The following is a 23,613-nucleotide window of genomic DNA, read 5'->3' as shown; positions in this document are numbered from 1 at the left end:
TTTAATTTCCTCGGTGTTGCAAGAAGCTGTTCTTTTCTGCCGTTGCAAGATCTCATTTCCCTTGTTTTCCCACCCTTTGCAGGAGGCACATCGGGATCGACGAGATGCTGAAGGAAATCAGGACAGCCTTGGGAAAATGCTCCGATCACATGTTACCAGGACCATGAATCTGAAAGCCTGCACGCTGGAGCCCTTAACATCAGTCCAACACCTGGAAAGGATCGAGCCGGATCAACTGGCTCTTCAACAACACTGTCAGTCGAGTCTGTCCTTGGCTCACGACGCCGTTGGCAATTCCTGGATTGTCCAAAATCCTGATGCCGCTTCAGCTTGAGCACGAGCAGTTGCAGATATCCAGGCTACACCTCCATCTGTATTCAGTGCTAGAGATAGAAATAAATCAGTTGTGTGAAATATTGAAAAACTAATGGGGACTCGTATATATTCGTCTGCAAGTATTAGTGAAGATTTGAGAATCATATCTTCTGTACTAAATGACTAGTAGAAATTGACTATATGGACTCATTAACTGTTCTCTCTGCTTTACTTATATAACTGAGTAACTGACAAAGCTTTGGCCTTATAAATAGTTTACTTAATGCTCATATTTGTTGATTATCATTTACACATTGTCCATATCCATATGTATGTTGTGCTATATATTGAAAACTAGTGTCAACAAAAATGTGCACATTTGTGAAGATTTGATTGATATCCACATTTCTTTTAATGAATTGCTAATAGAAAATGATCAACATAAACAACTCGTCCCTTGTAAATATCCGCTCTTGGCTAATTTAGTAAAAATATCACAATTTTTTTAAAAAATTAATGCTCATATTTATTATCTTTCATTTGCATCTTGTCATATGTATTCAGTGCTAGAGATACAGTGAGATATTGAAAAAACTAGTGCGTACACATATACATTTATGTGTACATATTTGTGAAGATTTGTGTTGCACATCTTCCATGGAACCAGAACGTAAACGTGTTCTGCAGATATACATGCATGGAGATTTTCAAAATTGTACTAAGACAGCAACAATTAATTTGGATGGGAGAGGATACGTTCTTTTATATCTTCCGAAATGAATGGCTTGCAGAAGACCAGACTCGTCTTTTTCATTTACATTAGACCGGACTTGTCCTTTGTTGTTATTTGATCTCCGGTTAATATAACAAGACAAAGTTTTTGCCTTCCTAAATATTTTGTTTTAATGCTCGCATTTATTAACTTTCATTTACATCTCGTCCATATGTATTCAATAATAGAGATGTGAAGATATAAGTTGTACCACTTTATTTGCAAGATTTGGAACTCACTCTTCCCTAATAAAACTGGAAATTCATCTATATAAAGGACTCATCCCATGTAATTATCTTGCATCTCATCATGTCTAAACTTAATCTAGGATTACATATTCTTGTCATATATGTTGTTTTCATTGCTCACCAAATCCATGGAGGTGGATTGCATCCAACCAACCGAAAGGTAAACGTGTTGTTCCTACAAATTTGAGTAATTAGTAGTTCGAACCAAGGGGTGATATAGTAGTTTTTTTTTTCGAAACGGATGGGGTGATATAGTAGTGAAAATAGAAAGGATTGTTCATTCTATAGAAAAAAAATTAATCCGTACCAAAAGAAGGTGAAAATAGAGAAATGCAACTATGTGATGAACTACAACCATTTCTCTCATAGCGAAGGTGTAGGAGTTTGGAGTATAGGAGTTGCTGGGGTTATTCGAACTGGATTTTCTTATAGTTTCCTAATTTTCATCTTTGTACTATGTATGAGTGGTTTTTTTATATGAATGGCAAATCTGCACGGGTTGATTGCCACAAAGGCATGGGCATAGGGCTGGTGCCTCTCAGATTCGATGCATGGTACATGATTGGCTGATTTTACACATTATAGTTTATTTTCTAGTCTTTAAAATGTATATTTTGTACTCTACATGTTTCATTTTAAGCTATGCGTATTTAGTTTTACCTTTAAAATGTATATTTTGTGCACGGAAGGTTTTTCAGTCACCCGCTATAACTATTTAAGCTATGCATATTTAGTTTTCCCTTAAAATGTATATTTTGTTCTCCACATGTTTTATTTTTTTTAAGCAACAAAAGCCGAACAAGCAATATCTGGATTGCATACTCACTCTGAAGCCTTACAGGCATGGTATGCACATGCTTCTCCATCAAAAAATTCCAATGACATCGTTTATGTGAGTCACTCTATCCTGGAACTTTTAACAAGCCAATGTTTTCTTACCATCACTTTCAAAGTTTTTAACTTTCTGCCTTCTACAGTTTGCGACACATAGGACACATCCCAGTAGCTATTATGGACTTGCTGCTACAATGGATGTGTACGGACACAATATCAGTGCTGGTCATATCATAACATCTATTTGGATTGCTAACATGGAGGGTGATCCAAAGACAGATGAGAATGCAATTTGGGTCGGGTGGCAAGTAAGTCGTAATTTACATATATTATGATTTTTACAGATTGTAGCCATCTTACCATCATTAATTTGGACGTACTCGATGCCATTTATAATGCTCTTAATGACTCTTCAGTTTCTTCCCAGGTTGACCCAAAAAAATATGGGGACTCACATACTCACTTCTTCACGAGTTGGACGGTATGTTTCTGCCTTTTCACTCAAAAACTATGTTCCTCAACTGTAGCACACAAAGCTAGAATATCTAGTGACCATATAACTTTGTGTGAAACAGAGAGACACATATCATACAGGGTGCTATGACATGGACTGCCCTGGTTTCCAACTTGTTAAGGGGTCAAAAATCGCTCCAGGTGGCACAATACAACCAGTCTCTCATGTTCATGGTGTACGTCAAAAGATTACAATTAAAGTGTTTAGGGTAATTAATTATATCTTGCTTGTATACTTTCCAATTGTAAGCATATTGATCATAATGATCTAATCACATGTTGCTGAATTTGTGGCATACATTACTCAAATTGCTTCTATTTCATGGCAGGAAAAATCCACGGGAAATTGGTGAATACACTACAGCTTCAACAAGGCCCCAACACCAGTGGGCTATCACCCAGCAAAATTGTTTGACAAGTTATGGAAGAAGGCGACCCAAATTTCAATTGGTAGCGTTGTTGGGGGGAGTCCGTCTATCCCATCCCCTCCAATGGGTAGTGGATTCTTGCCGTCTGATAAAGCTGCATTAATCACAGATATTTCACTCATTAGGGAAGATGGCAGGATGACACCTTTTACTGTGAATACAGACAGGTTACAGAGTAAGAGTAGTTGTTACTCTATCTCACCTATCCAAGGTGCAAAATGTTCCTATGGAGGTCCAGGAGGTTGCTCCCGCTAGCTTAAGTAGATTTTACTCATATAAGTACATTGAATTTGGCCATGTCATGCGCCCATCTTCCTAATCTCCTTTAATTCTCTTTTATTAGGGATGAATCCATTTAATTTATCCACATCGTGAGTCAATCTTCCTATTTTTTTTCAAATATGGATGAATCCGCTTAATTCAAGGACGCCATGCGCCGGAGGCCCGGAGCCTTGCCTTCCTAACTCCTTTAATAACGTCCGTGTGCTAGAACCTTCATCGTCCTCCTTTAATTCCGTTTAGTTTACCCTTCCCTCATTATCTCACATGGCCGTGTACATTAGTACATTGGAGATCGCTAGTACGATTCTGGAGAGCATTTTTTTCCTTCTATTTTCCTGGACTGCAGTCAGCCCGTCGGGGTGTGTGTTTTAAACGGGCTACAACTAAGATATAAGATGGGCCACAACGACACAATACGGGCTGTGCTCGACGGATCGTGCGTGCGTGTGTCATATGTCCCCAAATTAGTACCACCTCACATATATATCTTAAATAGAAAATAAAATCACCGCGGGACGAAACCAAGAATATCACCTTGCTTTATTAGTAGGTATAGATATAGATATAGACTAGCACACAAGCCCGTGCGTTGCAACGGAAAAAATTGATGTTTTGTGCAAGCATAATGTTCCATAGCACCAGATTCACTATGAAGAACATGCTGCAACGCAGCATCCTTCTACAAAATGAACATAAAAAAATACGATGCATTTTACCCTTTACATATTTTCTCTGTCGAGCATAATCTCGCACTAATTTCATTTAAGTATCATGCTTCCTTTAATTACCATGACGTCCTCACCCTTTTTAGTCAGAAATCAAATCTTTCTTTTTCTAATTTAATAGCCCAACACATTGAAACCGACATATCCTTCTTTCTAATTATCCTACCTTTTTATCTCAAATCCTTCATTTAATCAGCCTCATCTATTTGAATGTTCTATTTATTATGACCACAATCTTTCTTCGATTATTTCACCGGTTTACCCATAATCCTTTCTTTAATTAGCCACATCTATTTAAATATTTTATTTAAGCCCACAATCCTTTCGTTAATTAGCTCATTCGCTTAATTAGCTTGCCCTAAACATGAGGGCCGCCACTCGTATATTTAGAGCGAGTTGGGATTTGTAAATGTAAATAGCGCATAGGTCGTTGGTTGTTACATTAAAGATCCTAACAGCTGTGTTCAATTCCCATAATGTTTATTTATTTTGACCCAATTTTTTTCACAATCTCTCTGAAAGCCCATAAAAGGCTCATCCACATACAAGTACCTGGCCCAGATCGCTTAGCCTGTGTACGACCTGACAGTACCAAACTTTAGCGTGCACTCAAACCAAATGAAAAGGACTAAACTAAACCAAGAATACATATTCCCTTTAATAGTAGGTATAGATATAGACTTTATATTCTTTTTGGGAGTGTCTACTTTTTCCCTTTCCTTTTTTCTTTCCTATTTTCTTTTCTACCACATTCTTGTGACAGGCTCGACGCATGATGGTAAGATCCCCCCTTATCTAATTTATTTTAGCTATAATGTTCTCTTCTTTCTTTTATTGCATGTTTTTTTTTATTTTCTTATTTTTTTCGTTTTTATCTACTTGTTTTGCTTGTTTGGTTTCCTTATTTTTGTATTTATTTTTTATTACCTTTATACTTTTTTGTTAGATACGCAAATATGTTTTGTAAATCATGAATATTTGTTTTTTCATACCCGGGAACGTTTGATAGCCATGGGCAATTTTCTAGATATATGAACATTTTTTACATTTAGGAATAGTGTTCAATAATTTGCTACACGCTTCAATCATAAATGTTCAATACTTAAAGTAGAAATATGCTCATGCTTTCACATGGTAAATTTCATGAATGTATAACCTAAAAATAGAAATACTATCCACATAACAAAACACCTACTGGTAAAAATACACCTCATAAATGTTTTAAAATACATGCTGCAATAAAAAATTAAGTAAAAATATTTTTTGGAATAAATAAACAAACCAAAAATAAAAGGCAAAAATTAAAAAACAATATTGCTTTTTTAGGCAAAACCACACACTTTATTACTCAATAACAAGGTTTACAGGTATTTTGTTGGGATCAAAAGGTTGACCCAACCAAGTATGTCTTCCAATACCTAGAGTAGCAGCATGTTTTGCGAGGCAATGAGCCTCAAAATTGAAATTTCTATGCTCATGAACTAAAATACATTTGTCAAGCATATTCTTCCGATCTATGAATTCTTTGATGATTGCACCATATGGACCAGCTGCTTCTTGTTCTATGTCTTTGATCACCTCTTGACTATCCGCAACTAAAACAACATTTCTCAGTGTTAGGTCTTCAGCTAGTGCTATACCCTCTCGGCAAGCTAGAGCTTCCATTATATATAGCTGGGTTTGATATATTCTCCACCACAATCGCTGAGGCTCCAATGTATGTTCCTTGCTCCGTCCTGCAGATCGCAGCAGCAGCTGCTGCCCTTCTTTCGAATCTACTGAAAGCTTCATCCACGTTTATTTTTGAACATCCCCCAGAAGGCGGGATCCATCTCTGAGTCCTGTCATGAGGCGGTACTGGGCCTGGGAGCCTTGGAGTCTTGATTGACTCAAGCTCTGTTATAAAGGATAACACAAACTGTTGGATGGAGCGTGGGCTCCGAAAAATGCTTTCGTGGATAGCTTTCCGTCTCCCATATCAGATTGCCCGAAGTGTAACTATCATCCTTATGAACTCTTCATGCGGTAGTAGATCATTCATCGCAAAAAGCCAGTTTTTTGCTGAAGGTTCGGTGCATGTCGCCATGCTCTCTGTGATGCTCTCATCGCACAGTGCCCAAATGCATCTTGATGTAGTACAATCCAGTAAAGAGTGCCGCCAAGAGTCCTCGCATCCACAAAGAGCACAGCAGCTTGAATTTGATATGTGCCGGTGTTGAAGGAGATCTGCGGATGGCAAAGATTGTTGTGCCAGCCTCCAAACAAAAATTTTGAGTTTCGATGGTATTAATAGGTTTCAAAGCTTTGTCCATGACCGAGCAATTTCATGATTATCAGAAGATCCCTGGATCCCATCTAACCAGTTCTCTCTTCTGGTTTTTGTGTCAACGAGCATCCGATATTACTTTTTTTAGACAAAAAAATATTCGAGAAAAAGGCTTTCACCCTGTTATATTGATATAGCAACCACCTGATATAACAAAGAGAAAAAGGGCACAGGGAACAGGGCACACCAAGAAGGGAAGGAGAAAGACTAATTTAAAGGGATATGATCTTTACACAGCCGAGAACATTTTGATTTGGATTGGTTTGGGATTTTTGGGTTGATGGTGGCTGGGATTATTGGTGCCGCCCGAAGGAGTTGTGGATCTTCTATACTACTATTAAACAAGCAAGCATTATCTTTTCTAAGTGCACTCCGGTTAACGTACACGCAACTAACCAAAACAATTAGAACCTCACGATCGTCTCAATTCATTTGGATCTAACCGTTAAGATAACAACCAAATCTCAGCAAAAGTACGTTTGGCAATTTTGAGGAACGGACGAAAACTCTGCCTGCCATCCAAGGGACGAAAGATTCATTTGGCAACCACGTGATTCTATCCCCAATTAGCGCTAACCTCTCACATAATCTCATCATAAAATTAGCGCTAACCAAAATTTAACCACGCGTCCCGGTTCTCGCCTTCCGTGTCTGCTGTTGCAGGCCGATCTGCTTGGCCCTGATGCGACCCACGCGCCCGGCCGCCGCCAGCGCCCGGCCGCCGCCAGCGCCCCGTCGCCCCCATTCCTTCGCCACTGTCGGCCGCCGGCTCGGCTCCTCCGCTAACGGCCCATGTCCTCACGGATCCTTGCATTGCCGCCACCCACGCTGGCACGCAAGCAATGGTCCGAGCGCCGCAGCGCCAACCGGGGCCTCGCCTGCCTGCTCCCCGCTGCGCCACGGGCACACGTGCCAGTCCGAGCGCCGCTGCACTACACGGATGCAGACCTCCCCGCTCCACCTCCTCTTCGGTTGATTCTTGGGGTCAATCACGACGGACAACTGATATGCATGTTGCTGAATTTATTGCGTGTTGCTGTGTTGAGAACTCTGCAGGATGGCATCACCTGCGGGGTCACTTGCATCCACTTCTTGCCGATCACCGTCCCGAGGATGTGAGAGTGACTGGCAAAGCCACTCGCCGTTCCCTAAATCTGGACACGTGATGCTTCCCGTGATTGTTCTACTTGGCTCAAGGTATGTATGTAATTAACTTATTGTTTCTATTGAGGTGGAAGCTGTAAATGATTGTCACAACTCAGTCCTAAATTATTCATCGCTCGAGCAGTTGCACGGCCATCTTCCTCCATGGGACTTCAATGCTTCCTTGCGTTCATCTCTATGAACATGTGCAACTTGTCCAATAAATTGCCCCAACTGGTTGTATTTAAAACTCCAGCACACTGTTGTAAATTAGACATTACCATTTCTTTGAAAGAGATTTTTGTAAATTCTTATATAGGACTATGCTCATTGATTCAGAGATATATATTTCCGAGAGTTTCTTTTGCAGAGATGGAAATAAGTATTTGTGATATTGTTAGGTTCCATTTTTGGGAATCCTTAACACACATGTGGATTTTTTGCAATTAGAAACATTGTACACTGTATTATAAAGATAGGTTCTATGACAACAATCCAGAAGCTGAAATGATTTAATATATAGACCAAGTCCAGGACATAGTTCAGTGGATGCGATAAAGCACTACAAAGTTACATATAGAAATGATTATTTCCAAGATTTCTATCAGCATGAACTTGAGTTAATATGGAAAGTGCTCGGCTATGTTACTATGCTCTTTTCCTCATCTCCTTTTTTAACATGTTACAATAGTAAATTTGAAAGGAAATTTATCTTTTTAAGTCTTGTTTAAAAACAGGTGGCTTGAATGACGCAGCCACTTACATGAAACTGGATATGGTAAAACTTGCATGCTTGTCCCGATTTATTTTGAATTTGGGCAATCTCTATATGGTTTTCTGACTGATAATAGAAGGCAAGGTGCACACGTATTTAAAGTTTGCTTCTTGCCTCCTTTTGATTTAAGTGGAAAAAAAAGCACGGGCCAATTTGTAATACATGTATTTCACAGAACTCATATGTGTATATCCTACCAGTTTTACGTTGCTCTGTCACTTCCTTTCATAGTCAATTACTCTGAAACCATAGAGCATCCAACAATGTTATAAAATTAGATTTTCCAATTAAATAAATGTAGAATTTGAAGTTCAGGGGATCTGTTTTGAACAAGCACACAATGATTGTACAAGAAATTCAGAGATACAGAGATAATGACTAGCTATTGGAAATACTCATTTTCTGTTTTTTTAGCTGAATAACAGAATAATGGATAGTGGTGCTTCCTCTCAAACAAGGTCGACTGAAACATTATCTAGCTAATAAATTTATGTCTCATTAAAATTTAGTTCACATTTAGGACTATGCCTTTTATTACTCCCTGCCAAAGGATGAAAAACAGTGTATACATTTATGATGTAAAGAACTGAATTACAAACTACAAACTTCATACTTGTAACATATATATTTGCTATTTTTTTTATAAAAGCATGCTCATTTTAGTTTACTTTCAGGTTTTCAGTTAAGGCTGCACTTATAAAAAGACGTGCGAAGACTTGGACTTGTGATTCTGTTTCTTTTTCATTTTTTGTGCCCTGTTGGTAATGAAATACTATATGAATCACATTTCTTATATGTTCCTTTTTAGTTTTGTGCTTTCATTTGTAAGATCATATGGCCGTTTGAGGCAACTGCATGTATATATTGTCGATGTTACACGTGAAAATCCCTATGCTTCATTTTTCTATGTAATATCATGTTACAGAATATCTAAAGCGTGTGCTAGAAACCCTTTCATGCATATGACCATGGACAAGAAATAATATGCAAGCAACAATATCTAATATATTTGCTGTTGCTTCTAGATTGCAAGTAGTTACATTCTTTCCTGAAATTGTCATGTAAGTTCTTAGTGGCTGAGCCTTATGTAATCCCAAGAGTGGCAGAGGCACTTATTGGGTCACATAATTATTATTTATTAGCACCTAGGACATGTCAATAAGCTAACATGGCAGATTTATTACTCTAATATGTCTTGGCCATGTATAATTCCGTGCACGATGATGGTCATGATGCTTGCTTACTCCTTTGATGAAAACTATGTTAGTATGTATAGTGCCAAATACAGGGCATGAATGTTGATTCTCATAACACAATTTTTGGTGCACTTCCATGACTACATCAAGAATGAAGCTGAAGACAACATCCATGAGAACCACATAAGCTTATCAGGAATACTGAGATAATTACTTGTGTTGTTGCTCGATGCATATAATTGTAAGTTATTGTGTTTCTTAAAGCTCATTTATATTATATGTTGATTTGTAGTATTCTTACTGCTATCAAATTGTTTTTCTATGCACGTGATTCTCATGTCTGATTGTAATATCCATCAAGACGTGTGTTGCACGTGCAAGCTTACTAGTCTTGATGAAATTCTCCGACCGCTTGCTCAGCTCCGCCGCGCCGACGGACGGCTCGCGGGCAGGCTTTCGCCCCGCTATATTGATATAGCAACCATTCGATATGCAGAGTATTACTGTAATAGCACACTCCACACCACGGGAGGAAAGGCTTGGTCATCGCTCGGCCCAAGGATAGACGAAATTACGAGGGCCCAACGCAATGTGGAGGACCCGTCTTCCTCCAGCACCTTCCCCAGTTCTCCTCCCCTACCGCCGTTCTGCTCCCCCACCGTCCGCGCCATCTCCACCGCGCGCCGTCCTACCCCATCTCCAGCGCCCCCTTCCTCCAGTTTGTGCGCTTGGTTTCTCCTCCTTCCGCTAAGCTCCCTCCATTTCGTACCTTGGTACCTGCACCGCACCGTGCACACCAGCTCGCCGCCCCCGGCGACTTCGCCGAAGTGGACACGCCGCCGCCGCTGCAGCTGCAGCTGCTCCATGGAGGTCGCCCACGCGGCCGCTTCTCGCCCTCTCCATCATCATCTGTATTCATATATAAGCATCCTGAGATTGAGGCATTGGGTTCTTTCAGTTCTTCCGATGGATCCACTTCCCCACCGAAAACCCAAGCAATCCGTGTACAGGTGCTCATTTCCTATTTTTTTTAAACTTGATTCCGTGTCTGTAATTTATCTCCAGCGGTCAGAATTTCTTACTTTGTGATACCCCCGTTTGCAGCTTAGGCGAACAGCAGCTGAAATTGGGGATGGAGTTCAGTTACTGTTACTTATCTCAGTTAGCTTATCTTCCACTAAGTGGGAGGACAATGAAGGTTGCCATCCGGGTATGGTGGATGATGAGCAGGATGGCACCCGCAAAATGATTATGGTGGGCTTGAATTATTTGCAGACAGAAGGTATTGGCCGACTTGCTGAGGTCTTTGTGTACGAGGTCAAGGTCATGGTCATCTCCTTAACATCGCATCAAATACACCAGTGCTCCATTCAAGTCCAAATCCACAGGACCATTTACTAGGTCATGGACTCATGGTCATGCATGCCCATCTCCTTTCACATGGCCATCTCCTAGGAAGTTCCACACGAATCCTCTTGCAGTCTTCCTTGGGTCAACTCTAAGTTTTTGTAACCATATCCTAGATATATTTGCAGTAGGAAGGCAGTCATGAAAGTGGTACTAGCTATAAGAGAGGCGCTGCTGCCTGACCTGAATTTCTCTAGTGCAAGGTGTAGTGTAGAACTGTCGATCCACCATGGGCATCTTGCCGATGATGTTCTCTCTGCTGGTACTCGGGTCACTAGGAAAGCTAACAGCTCTGGCATCCGGAGTTGTGACAAACCAGCAGAGCCCTGAAGGGACCTGGGCACGACCATCCCGTGCCGGTTTCACGCTCGATGACTGCCCGACGAGCTGCGGCAGTGTGAGCTTCAGCTATCCCTTCGGCATCGGATCCAGGTGCTCCCGTGGGCCTGACTTCAACCTCAGTTGCAACGATGCCACTCACCCCCCCATACTTTTCTTGTGTGACGGCATCACCGAAGTGGTCAACTTTGGCGGTGATTCTCATTATGATTTAAACTCGATCTGGGCCTCCTTCTCGCATACCATCCCCTTGAAATCTGGTGTTAGTGCTTACAACTTGTCTTTCAAACCACCTGGGAGGTCCTTCCATCTTTATCCCTTTGTTCTAAACATCATTGGCTGCGACCTGGCAGTGTACTCTGTCAAAGAGAATGCCATCCAGCCGATCTGCGCAACTGTGTGCCCAGATCCAGAAATTTCAGAGACGGTGGCTATGCACAACTGTAATGGCTTTGGCTGTTGTCGTGTAGACGTGCACAACTATTGTGACATTTATCAGTTCAAATTTGTCTATGACCATGACACAATAAACACCAGAGCACACTCTAACCAGACCTCTAAGTTGTGGGATAAAATCAGCATAACCGCTGATGGTGGTTTAATGCTCTCATGGGATATAGGGAATCAACCCACCGACTGTGTTGCCTGTGTCAGCGACCATTCTGAGTGCCGCGGTTACAACTACGATACAACTGGCATGACATCAAGAAATGGCTACAGCTGGAACTGCATGTGCAACGAGGGCTATACAGACAACCCCTACATTCCACATGGCTGCTCCAGTAACAGCAAAGGTAACTTTTTTTCTAGCTAATCAAGTGACCTACAGCTTCTGCGAGCCATTTTTGGCATTTGTACATGCTAACATTATACTGATCAATTTAGTGTATAATCCAATTCCGAGCAGGGCTGACTGTACCCGTTGGTGTGGTAACATTAGTGTGCAATTCCCATTCGGCTTCGAAGAGGGTTGCTTTGCTAGGGAAGAGTTTCACCTCAACTGCACAGATCTGACGTCATCAGATGCCCTGGTCATGTTGGAGGAGAAACAAGTCATCGACATGAATGTTGATGAAGGGACCTTTAATATCACTTTTGCTGACCAACAACGTTGGGACCCCATATCAGAACGTCACGGTCTTGTATATGAATATGGGTTATTTCTCTCTGTCAAATGGGTTGCTGCTCATCTAAGTTGCGCAGAGGCCCAACAGAATAGATCTGCATATGCTTGTGTGAGTACCAACAGCAAGTGTGTGGAAGTAACTGCTGAAAGAATCTATGCTGGTTACCGCTGCAAATGCTCAGATGGCTTCCAAGGAAATCCATATATCCAAAGTGGCTGTCGAGGTACTCCCTCCCTCCCTCTAGTGTTACAAATGATACAGCCCCTACCGCTTGAAAAAATGTACTATTAGCTACTCCCTCCGTTCCAAATTACTCGTTGTGGTTTTAGTTCAAATTTGAACTAAAACCACGACGAGTAATTTGGAATTGAACTAAAACCACGACGAGTAATTTGGAACGGAGGGAGTATTTCTTAACTCTCTATAATAAAATTGTAGGAGTACATTTGTATTTAAATGCACGTGTTACTACAATAACTGCATGTTACTTTTAGCCAGTAATTTTTCTACTATTTCTAGTTTTTTTCCATGTAGATCTCATTTAGTTGGCTGATGTACTGTTTCATGCTAATTCAATGCTGTGCTGTGTTCCATGTTACACCCTCTGATTCATAATATAATCAGCTTTAGAATTCTTGCCATTTAAACATTTTAGATTTCACCATCAGTATAGAAAAAACTACCAACATGGGAAGTGTCAATTGATATGACTAGATTAGCCGTGAAATAGTTTCTTATAATATATAGTTATTTTTGTTTGAAGCAATATTATTTTTCTAAAATGTGTTTGTCCAAAGTTGCTATCATAGCGCCCATGTCCTGAACTACTTATGGTGAATCAGAGGGAGTATATATTTTGTCAACACATCTTATCAAGATTTTGTTAATTTCAGATATTAATGAATGCCTTCAAGCGAACAGTTGTAAAGGGATCTGCCATAATACCAATGGAAGCTTCCATTGTACTGAATGTCCTCTCGAGACTGAATATGATCCATTAAAAATGCAGTGCACTAAGATAAAACAACAGCCTCTACTCTTAGGTAAGACTATATTTGTTGTTACATTTATGATAGACAAGATAGAACAGAAACTTAAAAGAGATTAATGCCTGCAGGTATGATTATTGGGCTGTCCTGTGGTTTGGGCATTCTTCTTCTGAGCTTCAGTGTAGTGTGTTTCACTCGCAGATGGAAAATAAATGTTCAAAAGCAACTACGGAAGAACTATTTCCGGAAGAACCAAGGTCTTCTCTTAGAAACGTTGATATCATCTGATGAAACTGCAAATGAGAATACGAAGATTTTCTCATTAGAAGAGCTAGAGAAGGCAACAGACAACTTTGATCCTACACGTATCATCGGCCGTGGGGGCCATGGCATGGTCTACAAAGGCATGTTATCTGATCAGCGAGTTGTTGCAATAAAAATGTCTAAGGTCATTGAGGAGCGTGAGATCAGTCAATTCATCAATGAGGTCGCAGTTCTCTCTCAGATAAATCATAGAAATATTATAAAGCTCTTCGGATGTTGTCTCGAAACTGAGGTTCCGCTGCTGGTGTACGACTATGTATCCAATGGCTCACTGTCTCAAGTTCTTCATGCTGATTCAAGTGATGGTTTTTCTCTGTCTTGGATTGATTACGTAAGGATTGCCCTGGAAACAGCAGGAGCTCTATCTTATCTCCACTCTTCAGCTTCAATATCAATCTTCCATCGTGATGTAAAGTCCTCGAATATACTCTTGGATGTGAACTACACAGCTAAAGTTTCAGATTTTGGCGCGTCTAGATTGGTTCCAACTGATCAAACACACATTGTCACGAATGTACAGGGTACATTTGGGTACTTAGATCCAGAGTATTTCCATACCAGACAGTTAAATGAGAAGAGTGACGTGTACAGTTTCGGTGTGGTACTAGTGGAGTTGCTTCTCAGAATGAAACCTGTTTTTACAAGTGAATCAGGCACGGTCAAGAGCTTGTCAAACTATTTTCTCCAGGAATTCAAAGATGGAAATATCACAAGTATTGTTGACTCTCAGGTTCTTGAGGAGGCAACCAAAGAAGAGATCAACAGTGTGGCCTCTCTTGCAGAGGTGTGCTTAAGGCTACACGGTGAAGAAAGACCCACAATGAAACAAGTAGAGACGGAACTGCAGACTTTGCGAACAAAACGGGTGAACGCAAGTCAAGCAGATCCGAGAAATGAAGAACGAATGCTACCAGAGTCACAAACTCAAAGAAGAGTAACAGCTTCTCGCCAATCGTCCACGATGGAACTGGGCAAGAGAGAAAGCCGACGATGCTATAGCTTAGAGTGTGAGTTCATGGCGTCTGCTAGTCTACCACGCTAGATGCGTCTGTTAAGTTCATAATAATGGATGCTGATTATGCTCGTTTTGTAAACTGATACATGGGTTTATGTTTTAGACAGACAAAACTATAGAGATCGTACGAGTTTTTGGATTGGAACTATTCTTGTTTATGTAAACTGATTATTATTACCTTGAGATGTAGAGTGAACTAGCTATACCCGCGCGGCGCCACGCCGCGCCCAGTTGATACTTAGTGTTTGTAGGTGGCATCTTTGTTGTACACATTGAATTTTAAATTAAAATAACGAAATTATGAGAATAATGTTGTATTCTCAACAAATAAGTAATATATAGAAGCAAACTGAAAAGGATAAATTTATTGTCACCATTCGTGATGCATTCTAGATCGATAACAGACGCTATGTAAAGTTTGCATGGTCAAACAATATAAATTGATGAAACTGTACTCTCTCTCTCTCTCTCTCTCTCTCTCTCTCTCTACTCACAAAAACACATGTTTTACATACTGGGTCTCTAATTCATCAACACTAAATATACAAGTGCACAGATAAGTGCTCTACAGGTTTGTACAAACTGAAGAAATTCATTGCCACTGAACAGAAGTACTACAAAACATACAAAGTCCTTGGCACCGAACATCTAATTCCCTGTTGTACTACTTCCTTGTTCACCAAGGGCTGATTAATCTGCATCACATGACTGATAGAATGACAGCCTATAATTATATTCATTTTTTATAAAGAATGTGCTATTTTTTTGTTAAAATTGTGCTAGTGTCATGGTGAAACAGATTGCATAGATGGTTCGTTTTTCATTGTGAAAAATATTGTGTAAAAACATTTCACTATATTTGTCCATTATTCTCCTCAAACATGGATCACTGATATGTTTTTATTTGGTTAGATTGACGGTTTGGCAAAAAAATATTAAAATAGAAGATGATAACTCGGCCAGCTTACACCAAGTCGGACACTGAAGCGGTTTTCGATTCCACCACAAACCTAGGAACTAACCATTACTCTCTCCAAATCTGTGGAGCATCTCATCCTTTATAGCGATCTGGTATCAACACATGGGACTGGCATCATATAAGAAAGCCAACATGATAAGATCACACCCGTCAGGAAAAAGGCAGAGATTTTTTTGTTACTCTTCCTGCTTTTTTTCAACTTCCTCGTTTACCAGATCAAAGTAAGGCGATCTGCAGTTACCAAAAGGATAGGTAAAGATCATGATTGTTTAGTTAATCAAGCAATGGTGGTGCAATACTAAATAAAGATAACAAACGGCAACCACGGTGATCATTCTATGAAATAGTATATGCTAACATCATACATTTTCGCAGTACAATAAAAAATAAAATGATTACTTATAGGAAAATGCATTATTTTCTGTTTTTTAGTACTTCGGGGAGGACAAATAGTGTAACGTGACACCAGATCAGCAACTTCCTTGAATCTGACATGCTTATATCATTTCATAATATGGCCTTGCACTTGAGATTCCAAATAGAAGAATGGTTGGCCGTTTCTTCTAGTTAATTATAATATAGACAGATAGTATACAATATAGGCTTGCACACAAGACTCAAATGGGAACATGGTAAGCCGTTTCTTCTAGCTAGTTGTTCCATTGACAAAAATATAATGGAAAATATCATCATGATCTATACCAAGTGCAAGGTACATGTGCAGAACAAACTATAGAAGGGATACCATAGAACAGTAGAGAAAAATCAGTTCTACACCTCACCAAAGTATTTCTTAGCCTGTTCTGTCTTCCCTTCCTCCTGAAGTCTCGTATGTATTTCCTTCTAAAACCTCATACAGTGCGCTTGAGATATATTCTTTTCAAGCTCCTCACTCAAAGAGCAAAAGAAATGTAATAAAAAATCACGAAAAATAACAGTACTGCATCGGTAATGTATTCATATGGGGCCTTGCAAATAGGTGTAAATTTCAAAAAGAAAAGTTCTGTTTATCTTTTCATCGTCTTTTCTGGCAAGAACTTGGTGGATTATAAATTATCTATATAATGTGATCGTTATAAAAAAAATAAACACGATATATTTGACATAAAAGCACGACAAAGGGGGAAATTTCCTTCTCCAACAAGGCATATAGAACTGTTATTAAAAAAGAATGGCAATTGCCCAGCAAACCTATGGAGTAGTCGATAATCCTATTGTCAGCTCATTTCACACACGAATTTCACATACAGTAGTAGGATATAGAGTTCTCTTTGTTAATAAATTAGGCCATGTTTGCAGGCATTAAACATCTTATAGTCCAGTCTAATGCCAATTCAAAATTGACACGGCTGCGCAATACTGCAGAGGAGGAGACCCGCATGATATGCACGTCTACCATCTTGTACATCTGAAAATGCTTGTACAGTGTGCTGCCTAAATACAATCTGATCTAGGTACAAAGCTGAAGCAACTTAGACTATCAGGGAGTTAAATCACAAAATCTATTGACCCATATATCTAACAAAAGTATAAGAATTATCAACATCGATCCAATCTGGAGTAAGTTTATAAACTGGACTATCATCAGATCTTCTCAAAAATGAAAATGATGCTTTGCTAACTGGATGAAAAAAAGATACGGCAGCTCACTGTTACATATCACTAACCATAACTGCCATAGAGCAGGAATCTTGTTCATATAAATTGAATTTATATGTGCTAATTTATGGCCACTATAAGAGATGACTACACACCAAAGGAAAACTCCAATGAGATTGACCGCTGACATATTGTCACTAAAAATATGTAACCGCTGAAAGGAACATGATATAGAGTATTTGAGGAGATGGACAAAGGAACATAGTTGAAGGCAGCATCTAGTTTTTTGAGCCTTGTCATTTTGATTCTCATCGTAACTCCAAACCTGTTACAACATAAGATTTGTCTATGCTCTCAGCTGTAACAATTATCTTTTTTGTCACAAACTCTTCAGCAAAACAACAACAATCAATTGTGAGTAAAAACTAACTGGCAATCTGATTCATTCATATAAAATGAAGTAGGTGTTCATGGAACCAAATATCTAGTATGATGTAGCACACTGTGAGTCAAGTCAATTTCTTTATGCAACTACATAATCAGCAAGATCTATTCTGTGACCTTCACCGGCAAATTTTCTGATCTGCTACCTTATCTTCATCTACAGCTCCAAAACAACATAAAAGGGGAAAGAGAAAACAAATTATGTGCAGCCAAGAAGGAACTTGAGGCTTGAGATATTTCTGACCTGTAGATTTTTAATGAGCAGGCTACTGTACAGGGGAGATGCTACGGCAAATGTAAAAGAGGAACCATCAGAAAAGGGAGAGGCAGAGAGAGATGCCCTATGAGAAGGTTGGAGAGAGGCGCCCGTGGGAGGATGTGGGCAGCAGACATAGGAGGGGCAGGGGGGAGCTGCACGGGAGAGGCAGAGAAGCGCTATTGAAGGTAGAGAAGAAGCATGATGGAAGAGGTGGGGAGCAACCATGGGAGCGGCCGTGGGAGAGGAAGGAGGAACAACGGGAGAAGGGGAATGAGGAAGAAAACTTGAGGGGCCGAGAAAAATCACCTGATTCGGCATAGGCGATTGCTTGGCGCGCGGGGCTGCACATCCTCATCTTCTGCTTTAAAGCATTAAGCGAGCAGACGCTGCGCCTGAGCTACTTTGAAACATGGACAAAGGGAGGAGGCGCGGCCGATCAAAACATGAAATCGGGGCAAGCAGGAAGAAATCGCACGAACGCTCAACACCGACTGGATTTGTTCGCCGCTCGACATGGATCAGAATTAATAAATTACTACTACAGTCGTGTGTGCTTGCAGGTGAACTACAGCTCGCTGGGCTGGATCTAGACGACGCCCTGTCCCATGGCCATCAGATGCCCGCGATGCTCCAATCCAAGGCTAATTCACTCTGGAAGTTCCCTCTCAGGCTCCAGCCGCCGCCGGTGGAAGAACTTGATCGAGATCTCAGGGCCGCCATGGGAAGAGTTGCCGTAGACGTGCCAATCTTCCTCGATGATCGGGGCGTGGAAGAGGACGCCGGCGGACGGGACAACGCTGTCGCCGCCGCTCCAGCACTCGATGGTGCTTCCGTGAGCTCGAGGTAACCATCCCCACCGCGTCGGTTGCGCTTCCTGTACGCCATCCCCGATGGCTCCCCTGCCACCAGCTCGGCCATGGGGAGAGGAGATGCGGAGAGGGGCTGCGCCGAGAGGGGAGACAGGAGCTCGGCGGTGAGGTGAGGAGGGCCGGGAGGAGGCGAGATAGGGACCGTCAGCTAGGAGAAGAGTCAGGGCTCCTTTGATTCATAGGATAGGAAAAGTGGAGGAATAGGAAAAATGGAGGATTGGCATGCCCTGTCCACATGAATCCTATGGGAATGGAAAACACAGGATTTGGCACAAGTGCGTGTTTGATGGGAGCATAGGAAAAACATAGGAACTCAAGGCATTATAATATTACTATTTTGAAGGCTGTGCATTCAAACAAGTAGCCGTTGGTCACTAAACTAGCCGTTAGGTTGCAGCAGTACATATACAAGCTCTGCACTTCATATAGCTCTAAGAACAAGTTTCGATTCATATGCACCAGAACGTTACAAGCAAGTCTTTGCTATAGCTGAAGTTTTGCTGAAGTTTTCCTCGTACTTGCTTGACCGTCTCTGAAATCTAAGGTTAGTTCTTCTAATGTACATATTCCCTTTGCTGCACTTGCTTGGTTGTCTCTCAAATCTCAACTTAGTTCACCTACTGTACATGTTTCCTTTGCTGTCGCTGGCCATCCGAAATCTAGAAAATCGACAGCGCCATGTCTATTTTAGTTTCATGGTTACAATTTTCAACCCACCCGGCCACCCCATAGCATCATGTCAGCAACAACCATCACCATCAGAAGCTATATTATTTTTTGGTTTCTGCATGCTGTAACTTATTCAAACATATATGTAGAGGTAAAATGCAAGAAAGAATCAAATCAGGTGTCCTAATATCATCACCCAGTTCAATGATCTGCACTAAGCTGTATCAGTTATCTGCCAAAAAAATCCAGAGTAACACTAAGTGACTAGCATGCCAGAATTAGTCCTTGTTGATCGACCAATAAATTACTAGTACAAGTTTTGACTAGACAAATTAAGTAGTTTACATTTAAACTTGTGAAGTCATGATAACTCAGTAATTTTCCACAGGCTTGTTTTCATAGCGTCCAATGGATCCTAGCTACTGTCGCAGATCAAAGAGTGAGGATGAGTTTGCTCTTTTTGTTCTTCCTCCTTTAGGAGAACACTCATATTCCTCAAGGAGACCTATGCACACTTCAATACTCACAAGCGCACGGCGTGTAAATGAAATTTTAAATGGACATGAAGACCTATGCAAAAGGCACTTCAGAATGGAGACTGATATATTTCAAGCTTTGGTTCAGAAATTGCGCGAGAATGATCGCCTTGTTGATGGAAGAGATGTCTCAGTAGAAGAACAAGTGGCTATATTTTTGTATGCATTATCTAAGAATGCAACAAATGATACTTTGGCAGATTGGTTTCAGCATAGTGGACAAACAATCAGTTACTATTTTGGTGAAGTGCTCAGTGCAATTACTGAACTCTATTCTGTATACATACGTCCACCTTCCCTACACCCGCATCCAATCTTGAGTAAAGAAAAGTTCTACCCTTTCTTTATGGTATGTATAAATGCTTATGATCAAGTTAGAGTAACATAATTTCAAAATTTTACAGAGAAGATTATATGGCTTATGTACTTGTATTTATGCAGGATTGCATCGGCGCTATAGATGGTACACATATTCCATTGAAACTACCTGCTGATGAGCAAGAACCATATCGCAATAGGAAGCAAACATTGTCGCAAAATGTTATGGTAGCATGTGATTTTGATCTGAAGTTTGTGCATGTGCATGCTGGTTGGGAGGGATCGGCTTCGGATGCAAGAGTCCTACAGGATGCACTTAACCATGGTTTTCAAGTACCCCCCGGAAAATTTTACCTTGTAGATGCTGGTTATGCAAACACACCACAATTTTTGGCTCCATATCGTGGTACTAGGTACCACTTACAAGAACAAGGAAGAGCTCGCCAAAGGCCAAGAAATTACAAGGAATTATTCAACCTACGACATGCACAACTCCGAAATCATATCGAGAGGATTATTGGTATATTAAAAATGAGATTTCCGATATTGAGAGTGGCTTCACATTACTCGGTGACCAAACAAATTTTTAGTGCCTTGTGCAGACAAAAAAATTACCACGTGATGATCCAATAGCTATGAAGAAAATAAGCTCATGCTGCTCATACAGTGCCAAAGAACCAGAGGAAAAGTAAAAATATGGGTACCATCAGGACACAGTCGTGCAACTCAATTGCTAAATAAACGAGCTACACATTAGCAAATACATAGTGAATTGAGAATTTAGTCAAATCTGAGACCTCTTATTTTTTTACCTAATAGCTGCAAAGAAAATCCCCAAATCCTGAAATAACAAGCTCGATCTAAAAAGTCAGAGAGAATCTACAGCAGGTTGCAAACTAATACTAAGCAAATCAATCTAATCTATGTGTATAATACCTACAAATTCATGGGAAATCATCGGAAGCAAAGGAGGACCGGATCTGGCTTTTGGAGTTGCCTCGTACCTTGTTGCTGGACTTCCTATACGGAGGAATAGAAGCAAGGAGGCCGGCCGAGGAGCTGACCAGCTGAGCAGAAGGCCAGGCAGCAGGCCGAGGACCTGGGCAGAAGGCCGGGCGGCCGGCCGGCCGTGGCGGCGCAGCACGACTAGGTCGATGCTGAAGGAACTGGGGGGGCGGTGCTTCTGTTTGCGATGTGTCTTGTGAGAAGTTACGCGAGCGTTTATTTACCGCGAAAACTGAGCGCGCGGTGAGCGAGCGCGCGCGCTTTTTTTCCCGCCAGGATTCTTTCCGAGAGCTTCGACCTCTTGGAAACTTTCCTGTGAAATAGAGAAGGGGAAAATTCATAGGATTGATTCCCAAGGTTTCTATTCCTGTAAATCAAATGATTACCAGAAGAAAAAATCCATAGGATTAGAATCCTATGAAAATCCTACAAAAATCCCATGAATCAAAGGAGCTCTCACCTTTTATAGTCATCTACGGTGGTGCGACGGTCGCGCTGGAGTGGACGGGATCCTTCTAGCGAGCTCGCTAATCCTGACAGATCTCGAGAAGAGCTGGGACAGCGACAGCACAAACGGACCGACTGTTGGGGAACGTAGCATAAATTCAAAATTTTCCTACGTGTCACCAAGATCTATCTATGGAGTCATCTAGCAACGAGGGAGGAGTGGATCTACATACCCTTGTAGATCGCTCAGCGGAAGCGTTCAAGAGAACGGGGTTGACGGAGTCGTACTCGTCGTGATCCAAATCACCGATGATCCTAATGCCGAACGGACGGCACCTCCGCGTTCAACACACGTACAGCCCGGTGACGTCTCCCATGCCTTGATCCAGCAAGGAGAGAGGGAGAGGTTGAGGAAGACTCCATCCAGCAGCAGCACAACGGCGTGGTGGTGATAGAGGAGCGTGGCAATCCTGCAGGGCTTCGCCAAGCACCGCGAGATATGAGGAGAAAGAGAGGGAGGGCTGCACCAACAGGGAGAGATCAAATCATGTGTTGGGCAGCCCCTAGGCCTCACTATTTATAGGAGGAGGGGAGGAGGGTGCGCCCCCTCTAGGGTTCCCACCCCTAGGGGGGCGGCAGCCCTAGATGGGAAAAGGGGTGGCGGCCAAGAGGGGAGTCCCTCCCCCCCAAGGCACCTAGGGGTGCCTTTCCCTCTTAGGACTCTTCCCCTAGGGTTTCCCCACCCTTAGGCGCATGGGCCCTAGGGGAAAGTGGCGCCCCAGCCCACTTTGGACTGGATCCCTTCCCACTTCAGCCCATGGGGCCCTTCGGGATAGGTGGCCCCACCCGGTGGACCCCGGGACCCTTCCGGTGGTCCCGGTACAATACCGGTGACCCCAAAACTTGTCCCGATGGCCGAAATAGCACTTCCTATATATAATACTTTACCTCCGGACCATTCCGGAACTCCTCGTGACATCCGGGATCTCATCCGGGACTCCGAACAACATTCGGTAACCACATACAAACTTACTTTATAACCCTAGCGTCATCGAACCTTAAGTGTGTAGACCCTACGGGTTCGGGAGACATGCAGACATGACTGAGACGTTCTCCGGTCAATAACCAACAGCGGGATCTGGATACCCATGTTGGCTCCCACATGTTCCACGATGATCTCATCGGATGAACCACGATGTCAAAGACTTAATCAATCCCGTATACAATTCCCTTTGTCTAGCGGTACGATACTTGCCCGAGATTCGATCGTCGGTATCCCGATACCTTGTTCAATCTCGTTACCGGCAAGTCTCTTTACTCGTTCCGTAACACATCATCCCGTGATCAACTCCTTGATCACATTGTGCACATTATGATGATGTCCTACCGAGTGGGCCCAGAGATACCTCTCCGTCACACGGAGTGACAAATCCCAGTCTCGATTCGTGCCAACCCAACAGACACTTTCGGAGATACCCGTAGTGTACCTTTATAGCCACCCAGTTACGTTGTGACGTTTGGCACACCCAAAGCACTCCTACGGTATCCGGGAGTTGCACAATCTCATGGTCTAAGAAAATGATACTTGACATTAGAAAAGCTTTAGCATACGAACTACACGATCTTGTGCTATGCTTAGGATTGGGTCTTGTCCATCACATCATTCTCCTAATGATGTGATCTCGTTATCAATGACATCCAATGTCCATGGTCAGGAAACCGTAACCATC

At 41.6% G+C, this 23,613-nt stretch overlaps 2 protein-coding genes and 1 long non-coding RNA gene across 6 annotated transcripts; 2 read left to right on the top strand and 1 right to left on the bottom strand.

Annotated features, from left to right (window-relative positions):
* The first annotated feature begins 1,337 nt into the window (after window positions 1–1,337).
* LOC147973263 (protein neprosin-like) lies at window positions 1,338–3,585 on the top strand. Of its 4 annotated transcripts, none has more exons than XM_087524874.1 (6): window positions 1,338–1,495; window positions 2,177–2,227; window positions 2,313–2,477; window positions 2,597–2,650; window positions 2,745–2,858; window positions 3,012–3,585. In XM_087524874.1, exons 1-6 carry the CDS (start codon window positions 1,397–1,399, stop codon window positions 3,033–3,035), a joined length of 507 nt encoding a protein of 168 aa, XP_087381000.1. In that variant the 5' UTR covers window positions 1,338–1,396; the 3' UTR covers window positions 3,036–3,585. The 4 variants fall into 4 exon arrangements, with proteins under 4 accessions (XP_087381000.1, XP_087380999.1, XP_087380998.1 ...); XM_087524873.1 differs by having other exon boundaries at window positions 2,745–2,891; XM_087524872.1 differs by having other exon boundaries at window positions 2,586–2,650.
* A 5,157-nt stretch (window positions 3,586–8,742) lies between these two features.
* Window positions 8,743–15,411, top strand: LOC125510923 (wall-associated receptor kinase-like 1). Its single transcript, XM_048676212.2, has 5 exons — window positions 8,743–10,567; window positions 10,662–12,097; window positions 12,189–12,653; window positions 13,324–13,473; window positions 13,548–15,411. The coding sequence occupies exons 2-5, from the start codon at window positions 11,194–11,196 to the stop codon at window positions 14,783–14,785; spliced, it is 2,757 nt and encodes a 918-aa protein (XP_048532169.2). The 5' UTR covers window positions 8,743–10,567; window positions 10,662–11,193; the 3' UTR covers window positions 14,786–15,411.
* A 282-nt stretch (window positions 15,412–15,693) lies between these two features.
* LOC125510924 (uncharacterized) lies at window positions 15,694–21,732 on the bottom strand. Its single transcript, XR_007284806.2, has 2 exons — window positions 21,436–21,732; window positions 15,694–15,968 (listed from the first exon to the last, which is right to left on the bottom strand). It is a non-coding gene; the product is annotated as an uncharacterized LOC125510924 (long non-coding RNA).
* Window positions 21,733–23,613: the final 1,881 nt, after the last annotated feature.

Source organism: Triticum urartu, chromosome 5A, assembly GCF_056163025.1.
Source record: "Triticum urartu cultivar PI428250 chromosome 5A, HENAU_Tu73, whole genome shotgun sequence".
NCBI classification, from domain to species: domain Eukaryota; kingdom Viridiplantae; phylum Streptophyta; class Magnoliopsida; order Poales; family Poaceae; genus Triticum; species Triticum urartu.
This window is presented reverse-complemented; position numbering and strand designations above follow the sequence as displayed.